Source organism: Stegastes partitus, unplaced genomic scaffold, assembly GCF_000690725.1.
Source record: "Stegastes partitus isolate 25-593 unplaced genomic scaffold, Stegastes_partitus-1.0.2 Scaffold1142, whole genome shotgun sequence".
NCBI classification, from domain to species: domain Eukaryota; kingdom Metazoa; phylum Chordata; class Actinopteri; family Pomacentridae; genus Stegastes; species Stegastes partitus.
Window position 1 is genome coordinate 82,917 of NW_007578873.1, and position 9,171 is coordinate 92,087.

The window sequence follows — 9,171 nt, forward strand, 5'->3', positions numbered from 1 at the left end:
ATGAAGAAAATATGTGCTTCAGATTGTAGTGCTGCCTTTAGATGATAATAATATTCTACTGAACGGACTTGAACACTTAATTGGTCTCTCACACAGTTCCTAAAGATGAAGTAAGCGATTCTAATCCAATATAGTTTTGTCAGTTTCAGTAAATATCTCCTCATAGTCCGCTAGCTGTTTGTTATATCCAGTAATATATCTCTGTGAGCCTGTGAATGGGTACACTGCTATGAACAGCTTGATTAGAAAACCATCTCTGACATAAGGCAGTAATTTCACTTCATACAGCTGAATCAGGGAAACAACAAGTTCCCTGTTAGTGGAGCAAAAACCGAGAGAGAAAAACTGTCCATTAACTGAAATCATTCACACTAATCAGCAAAAAACAGGTCAAAGACTTAACAACAACCATGTATTTCTGCAACTTCTGTACTTTTAAGATAACTGGTGCAATACGTCAAATCAAAGCATGTTTCACCAAAGTACTGTATGTGTTATAAAAACAGGTACCAACAAGAATGTGCAAAAACCCAAGACAGAAATGAGAGTAAAATGAGTAAAATCAATTTGGAGAACAAATTAAAATAAATATAAAGCACTCCAAGAAGCAAGATAGAACAGCAACAACAGGAATGTTAAAGGCTGTTTTAAAACTTTGAAGCTGCCACCGCAAAGGTACGATCTCAATTAACCACCAACTTCAGTTGTGAAATAGTTAAAACAGTTGTTCTGAGGATCTAAGAGGCCTCAAGGAGTAACAGGGACAAGTGTCAACCCATATATGGCTTCATAAACAAATAAATTAACCCTAAAATCAAAAATAATAACATTTAGGTTTCACTAGCAAGGACCACGCCATCGATTTAAAGTTTTATTGGATGCAAATGAGCGCTATGTTGATAATGACAGAGTCGAACAGATGCGTTGTGGGGAAATCCTTAGTCTGAGATCAGCGGTGGCTCCTGGGCCAGCAGACGCCCAAAAAGCGTCTCATAAGAATGAAAGAATCGAGGGTTGGAGCAAATGAGAAGCAGATACATGGTGGTGCTGAACCCCTCAGCTGGAGGCTGCATCAATAGGTAAGGAGTGGCCAGAAAACATGCTAGGACTCTGGACGCTGTCAGGACTTGTTCAAAGTGGAAGAGGAATCAAAATAAGGTTTCAACTTGACCAATCTCTGCAACAAACTGAGGGTCGGAAGGCAAAGCATCCTGAGATTTTCTGGTTTGCATATAATGTACCATAGATTTGTAAGGGTTTAGGTGTTAATCTAGTTTGAAGTATAATAGGGCGTTGGATTACCCGCTTGATTGGTCTGGCTTAGTTTGAGTGGATAGACAAGGCAGTGTTTCGTCGATGGAGGAAGGTTGAACACAGGATGTGGAAGAGGATGGCGATGAGGTTTGAACTCGACTTGTTGGTCGACTATGCAATGAACTCTGTGTGTCGCAGGAACAAAGGAAGGCCAACAGAAACGCTGATTCTAGAGTGCCAGAAGGTGAAGTTTTCTATTTACGGGTCATCCTACATTCCAATCCTAACTTATGGTCATGAGCTCTAGATGGTGACAGAAGAACAAAATTGCAGGTACAGCTGGTCGAAATGAGTTTCCTTCATATGTTGGCTGGGTTGTGATGTAAAGACTGAGACAGATCGAGGTGGTTGCCATCTGGAGTGAGCTTGCTGTGGAGTTGCTGCTCCTTCACGTCAGATGGAGTCAACTGAGGTGGTTCGGACACCTGATTTGGATGCCTCAATGGCGGCTTGCTAGCGTGGCCAATGGAGGTATGTGCCACTGGCATCTTTTGCTGGAAATTTAAACAGAAGGTTGACGTGGATATGATAGTGGGACAAACTGGTGACCCAGTGACAGAAGTGTGAGAACCAGACTTCTGACAATGTAAAAATGGGCCAGTGAAATGGACATCTCAGTGCCAGAATGAAAGCAGAATTTGTTGAATGGAAGGATAGAGATGAGTGAAACTGGCATTCTGGTGCCACAAGGAGCCGAAATTGCTTAGCGGGGTATAGAGATGAGTGAAACTAGTATCTCTGTGCCAGAATGAGAGCTAAAGTTGTTGAAGTGGAGGATAGAGAAGAGTGAAACTGGAATCTCTGTGGGGGGGAAGTAGCTAGTGACACTTGCATCCCGGTACTAGGAATCAAGGCAGAAATGGATCACTGATGTGGTATGCAACAGTTGTGAGGGCAGGCCAGTCAAGATTGACCGTTGCTGCAGAAGAAGCAAGTGTGCAGGTATCTGCACCGAGGCATGTCCTAGCTGGCTAGGCTAACACTGTTGCAGATAGCTTTTCCTTGTAACTGAAGCTCTGGTTTTCCTTTAGGTCGATGCCTTGTGGCAAGAGCATGGGAGTGGGAAGCCTTGTGGCCTTATGAATAGCAGATAGTAGTGATGCTGTTAAGTGAAGATGACTAAAAGAGGAATTGTGAACAGTACATGTGGTGACTGAGTAACTCAATTATCCTCGTTTGTGAAGTATTAAAAATGAACGTGCTGAAAAAGGTGCAATGACACAGCCTCTAGTCGCAACGAACCAGTAGGTGTCTTGGATGAATTGTTGGAGGTGAGCTGTTGCAGTAGAGGCAAGCTGAATGTAAGAATGATAGATGCCTGCGTCTCAGAGATGAAGGGCGAGGTTGAGAATTAGAGTCAGGTTGTTGTTGAACTCTTGTACTATAAGTTGTGGGAGAAAAAAAGAAGTTGCTGGTAATAGGGGATGGAGAGGGGGAACTGGCAACCAGGAGTAAATAGTGAGAGACAGAGAGGTTGCTGGGGTGTGGGATGGGGAAAGTTGAGCTGGCAACCTGGTACTGATAGCAAGGGAGAGCGAGACAGTTTGCTGGGAATGAGGGATGGATGCAAGGAACTGGCAACCCATTAGCCAGAAGTTGCCGTAGGGGTGGAGCTGGGAACAAGTTGCAGTAGGTTGCTGGTAGATAGGATGAATCACACCTGGCAACCTGGGCAGAGCTACGGAGAGTGTGGTGACATCATGCTTGGGTGCTGCCTCTGAAGGAGAGGATTGTTGTGGTTTATCATGTATTGAAAGCTCAGAGTTTGTCAGAAGTGGTAATAGTTTGACTCTGTTGTCAGCGAGGTGGCAGGAGACGACTTTCTGTTAAGCTGTCTGAAGGCTAATAGCGATCTGGTTGAAGATTTCATGAGGAGGGACATCGTCTGTCGGTAATATGGCTCCGTGATGAAGGTTTCTGGGTGCATTGCAAGAATGAGACGGCTTCTCTGGAGGCTTGCCTGCTTCAAGCATAGATGGTGCCTCTCTAAAAATAAAAAAATAAAAACTAAACTAAACAAAAAACAAAACTGGGAGGAGCTACGAATAGCGTGATGACGCCACGCTCTGGCGCACAGCGTCAGCAGGAAGAAGGATTGTTGTGGTTTATCACGTGATCTAAGGTCCGGAAGTTTGTCAAATGTCTGAATAGTTTACCTTTCCTATCAGCGCGGTGGCAGGTAGAGACTTTCTCTTACTGCTCTCTAACAGTTGTGGCGACAGTGGATTTCCTGTGCAGGAACATTGTCAGGAGAGCTATCGCGCCATTTTTTTTTTCGGACCCGGTGGGTTCTGTGGACGCTCGCCTGCTTCGGACATCAGCGCTGGAGCGAGTAAAAGTTGCGGAGGGAGTGATTAGGGTTCGGTCTTCCCTCAGAAGAGCCTCCCTGGTTGTGGCTGGGATCGAATGAGGAGCGTCTGGAGGACGGAGAGAGGAGTTCTGGTTGGAATCCAGTAGTCTCTTCGGGACGGTGGACGCGGGTGATGGCGTTTCTGGAGGGACGCCGATCCCCTCGTCTCTCTCTCCATGTTGTGGATGAGGCTGATCGGCGTGGAGGAGATGTGGAGCCGGGCTTAGTGCTCCCTCATGGAGAGCTGGAGGATGAGCGGTCCGTGGTGAGTCAGAATTTTCTAGAACTTTCAGACTGGCGACGCGCGTGTAAGAGGTGGTGTGTGTACACGAGAACGAACCAGAGCGAAGGTGGTGTAAGAACCGGAAGTGGAGGGACTGAGGTTTGGTCCTGCTCCTGAACTATTTTTTTTTTAAATTCTCCATTTAATATTGGACTCATTCCTTACAAAAATAAGAAATAAAAAATTCCTCTTAAGGGATAAATCAAGATTTTTTTAAATGTCTCTTGGTCTGTTCTCATCGCCACAGAGTACACTTGCTTTCAAAAGGAACAATAAAGGTCAAATAAGTGATTAAATAAACCAACTTGCAGAATAATACCAACAACATTTTATGTTTCACAGACACAATGTTTTATATACCTATACCAACACATTTTTTTGTGTGTTGCTGCAGAACTAAATGAATGATTTTCTGCCAGATTTGTCTCTTTTATCAGTTTCAGTGGCCGTAGTTTCTACCTTTTATCTTCCACACTAACACACATTCAACAGATTTGCTCCCAGATTGCAGTGTTTTGTTTATCTTACTGTCATCGTGGCTCCTCTTGCCCTCGGCGTTGGGTTGTGGGATTCCCAGCAGGCCGCTGATGGAGTAGGTGGAGCCCAGAGAGTCGGACTGTGGCGACTCTGGAGGGGTGACTGCTGAGCTGGGGACTGAGAAAAAAAAAAATCAAAGATGGACAGCTTTGAGACAGAGAGCGGAAACGATACTGTACACCTCAGCGGTCTTTGTTACTACAAAGGTCATGAGCTTAATCCTGGAGAACAATGAGCGGACTCTGTCGTTAGCCTTAATCCTTCCCATGATAATGCTCCCAGATACGGACGATGATACACATTGTGTATGTGTTTGTAAATGGTGCAGACTTACTCAGTGTTTGTCCTGGACTCAGGCCTTTTCCATCCAGAGGGAGATTAAACGGCTGCTGGACCTTTGTCCGAATTATTCTGCAGCAAAAACAAATGACATTTAATAACACCTTTAAATGCTTTAGAGAAGCTGTAAGCAAATCAGAGTTGAATGAATTTATCTTTAGAAGAAAGATGCTGGTTTTACAGAACCAATAACAGTCTCTCCTCTGTTTGACATCCAAGAAGCTGCTCAGCCAGCAGAGCCACAGCGCCACATTCGTACCGCTAACATGATTTCATTCATAATTCAGTTTGTCACCTGTTAATGGAGCTCACGCTGGGCACCGTGTCGCTGTCACACACTCCCTCCGCCAGCAGCCGGTCTCTGATTTCCCAGGCAAACATGGTGGGATTCTGCCTCTTGTACTCCGCGATCTTCTCCACGACCTTCGGGGTGGCCACCTTGGGCTTGGAGCCACCGATCACGCCGGGTTTGATGCTGCCAGTTTCGTAGTAGCTGCAAGGAAAATGATGATTGTGTGTGAAAAAAAAAAAGACTCTTTCAGCCGTAAGTTCATTCTTGGCTGTCAGACAAACACACCACCGGCGTGTCCTCGATAAGTAAACACGCTCTCAGAGGCCAGGAGAGGCTGGTTAGCGGTAACAGGAGGTTGAGCGAGGTGAACTCACCGTCCCAGGATCTTGCTGACGCAGCCGTGGCTGACTCGGAGCTGCCGGGAAATGTCGCAAGGCCGAACCCCCTGGTGGGCCATGTCCACGATGCGTTGCCGGATCACCTCCGGAAGTGGGCGGCCATTAACAAACATTCCACCTAGTTGGTTAAGACCCCCATGACCTGGGGGAGGAGGGGGGATGAACACTCATAAATGTCATGGAACCTGAGACGTGGCAGCTAGAAAACTAATACACACCTGGACACACACACACACACACATGCATGTTAGCCAATAGGTTTGGGAACTCTACATTTGATCGCAAACCAGAAACTCCAGTTTGGAGCCATAAAACCATGTCCACATGGTCACAGATAACTCCAAATGTGTTGCCAGTGGATACGTTACACACACACACACACACTGGACATTCATACCAGAATTCAATTATTGTCTAAATAAAATGCATCTTTAGACATTACATTTGGCTTAAGGTGAAGTATTTAAGCTGTACAGAGTAAAACTAATTAATTTCCTCTCTAAGAATATCACAATGTTCCTAAAAAAAAGTGGCAAAATTATCTACATTTTTCACGATTGTTCTTTTTTTTTTGGACTGATTGTCAGATGAATCTTCATAAACAGCAGCTGTGTCAGCGTGTCAGCAGTGTAATGAGGTTTTACATTAAAAGCGTTAAGGAAACATTAGAGGAAGAACGCAGACAGAACGGAGTGAAACGTTCACTTCGGTAAATAAACAAGACAAAGGTGATGTTTCTGTTTTTCACAAGGAGTGGTTTGCATTCATTTTTTAACTGAGACTGGCCAATAAAGACGGATCAAACTAAAACTTTCATACATTTCATAAATTATAATATTTTATTTGGATCAAAACTATGTAAAGAAATCTAGTTTTATGTATTTAGAAGGTGTTCTATTAATCAAAGTATTTATTGTAAAATCTCTCAAAACAGAGAAAGTCAAACTACAAGGTTTTTTCTGAATTGTTTAAAATCTAAATTTGCCTTCAAACCATTTCTTTAAAACTGATTATTATTTGATTATTCTTTCAGCTCATTTTAAATGATACCTGCAGGCTTATTCTCACAATTCTCATTTATATGCCACTAATTTGTGTGAAGGGCTGAAACATGCTTTTAGAGATGAGATATTTTAGAGAAGTATTTCAATTTGAAAATAATAAAAAATAAAAATAGATTCTCCTTATTTTTCATGTATACATTTAAAATCATTCGAGCTCAAATGAATTTAAATGATTCAAAACAAATGGAATCTCAACAGAATCCACTGTTTTAGCTGTATTTCTATTTATTTCATAAGCACATTGCATTTAATGTTTTTATATTATAAAAAAAAAATAAGGATGAATATCTTTATTACTGCATTTCCTCTTTGACATATATAAATATTTGTGAATGTGTTTTATATACTAAAAATATTGTAAAATCACTGGATAACTGCAAAAATAGAAGCTGTCAGTGTAATGCTTGATCTGCATAAATGTCAAACGCGTTGTTAAAAAATGTCCACACGTGTGTCCAAGGTGCTCCTTCAAAAGAACAACCAGCAAAACCATCAAACGGCCTTTTTTTTTTTTTTTCTAATTCCTGGTAAACAGCGACAGACAAAGCAGCAGCAGCAGCAGCATCCTCTCTGTGGACTGCACGCTGGTGGCTCCGCAACAACACCATCGCTTTTAATTTAACCCATTGAGCCACTCGCTTCTCTGTCAGCCTTTTCCCAGCTTTCATTTCCACATCAAACATCAAACAGGGGCCGGACGAGGCCGAGAGGAGGGGAGGGAGGAGGAGAGGGAGGAGGGGGGGAGGCAGAGGAGGGAGGGAGGGAGGAGGAGAGGGGAGGATGGCAGCCTCTATTAACGCTGCCAGCGGAGTGTGGAAAAAAATCTCCCCGCCAAGCTTCATCAACCTGCAGGATATTAAAGCGGAGCAGCCCCCGGGGGTGGGGAGAGAGGGAGAGGAGCGCGCAGCGTGTACGCGCACAGACACGGCGCGCGCGCACAGGAAAACAAAGCGAGAATTCATTGCGACAAACTTTTTTTTTTTTTTTTGCATTTAGATGATTTCCAACTGAAACATAAAGTTTAAGCTCCTGCTGTTCTGTATGAAGACAGCAATCCTCCCTGTGAGTCACATGTGTGTATTTCTAATTTAAGTTTTTACAGATAATATTTGGTTCAATGATTTAATTTGTTCATAACCCAACAAAACTTCACTTTATCGAGTTTGCATAAATATCTGCAAAATCTATGTGGAACCAAGAGTTTTTGAATATTTAATCGAATATTTGAAGAGTTCATTTGCATCTCCATCATTGTAGATTTTCAGAAAATGTATTTTTTTGTTGTTTGCTTGAGATAATATCAATCAAACTGAAGTTGACTCCGTAGAAATGACATGACGAAAACAGAGATAACTTAAGTTTGATTGATATTATCTCAAGCAAACAACAAAAATTTTTTTTTTCTGAAAATCTACAAAAATGGAGTTGTCTGTTTTTGCAAATTCAATTCAATTAAATATTCAAAACCTCTTCATTCCATGTAGATTTTGCAGATATTTATGCAAACTCGATTGTCTCAGATAGACGATGGAAAAGTGGGTTTTTCTGGAGGAATTATCTATTTTTGCAGATTAACACTTTATTTTGTCATGTAGTTCGACTTGAAATCAGCCCGATGTGGTGTCCAGTACGCACGTATTTATCAAATATTTTAAGGCAGCTTTTCAGAGTTATGTAATATTTGACATTTTCCAAACTGGACCCCTCCAGGACCTCCGGGTCGAGGACCTTTTGACCCCCCGCTGTCGACAGATCTGGGTTTATGACATTATAATGCAGCTGTGAGCAGGAGTGAGGCTGTGAGGTCGTGTTTAGGCGTTAGATCATGTCCACAGCAACAGATCCTGTGAGGATATGTTTTGGATTCATCCAGCTTAAGAACCACATGGATAAAATCAGTTTATATCTGACTGAATTATGGGAAGTTAGAAGCTATTTATTATAAGTGTATTTTTTTCCAAACTTGAAATAAGATCAAAGAAAATCAAAGTGGAAAAGTGCATCTTAACAGATGAATCACATGGAGACGGATCACAAGGTTTCTATTCACCTGTCTTGGAGAAGATTTGTACGATCTTACTGTTAATGCCAGCAGAAGTCAAATGACGCTCAGACAAACTGTTTATCTGAAGAGAGGAGTGTGAGAGCAGCAGGCCAGCTCCACTTGTGTATTTACCTCTTCCAGTGCTACTGGACATATCCCTGAGTTTCTGGTCCTCGCTCCACCAGCTGAACGTGACGCTCTCCTCCACGCTGTCCCAGTTAAAGTGTTGTCACTGCGCGTCCTCTCTGGTCTTTCATGAGTGTTCTCCCGAGTGATCACAAGCTGCAGGACAGCAGGGGTTTTTATTAAACTGCCTGTTCGTCATACGTGAAGCCTCAGACAGAACAAAACGCTCAGCTGCTTTTCCTCCGAGTGCCTTCATGACATCCCCACTCGCAGCTAAAAGACACCCTGTGACACTGTTGTCTCGACACCACTGTCTTGTGTTTCTTCCTCTTTATTAATGACGCGAGCAGCAGACAGCGAGGCCTGTGCATTTGTGCAAAAAAAGCTATCATCATTTTGGGAAAAGATTAAAGCTTTTCCTCCC

General features: G+C 42.9%; 1 protein-coding gene across 1 annotated transcript in view; it reads right to left on the minus strand.

Moving 5' to 3' along the window:
- Positions 1-8,775, minus strand: part of pax8 (paired box 8) — a 13,327-nt gene extending 4,552 nt beyond the window's left edge. Inside the window, exons 1-7 of the mRNA XM_008296633.1 lie at positions 8,754-8,775; positions 5,490-5,655; positions 5,119-5,316; positions 4,819-4,895; positions 4,476-4,601; positions 2,975-3,031; positions 2,697-2,861 (exon numbers count right to left, since the gene is read on the minus strand). Coding sequence (XP_008294855.1) covers positions 2,697-2,861; positions 2,975-3,031; positions 4,476-4,601; positions 4,819-4,895; positions 5,119-5,316; positions 5,490-5,655; positions 8,754-8,775 — 811 coding nt within the window. The remainder of the gene's footprint in view (positions 1-2,696; positions 2,862-2,974; positions 3,032-4,475; positions 4,602-4,818; positions 4,896-5,118; positions 5,317-5,489; positions 5,656-8,753) is intronic.
- Positions 8,776-9,171: the final 396 nt, after the last annotated feature.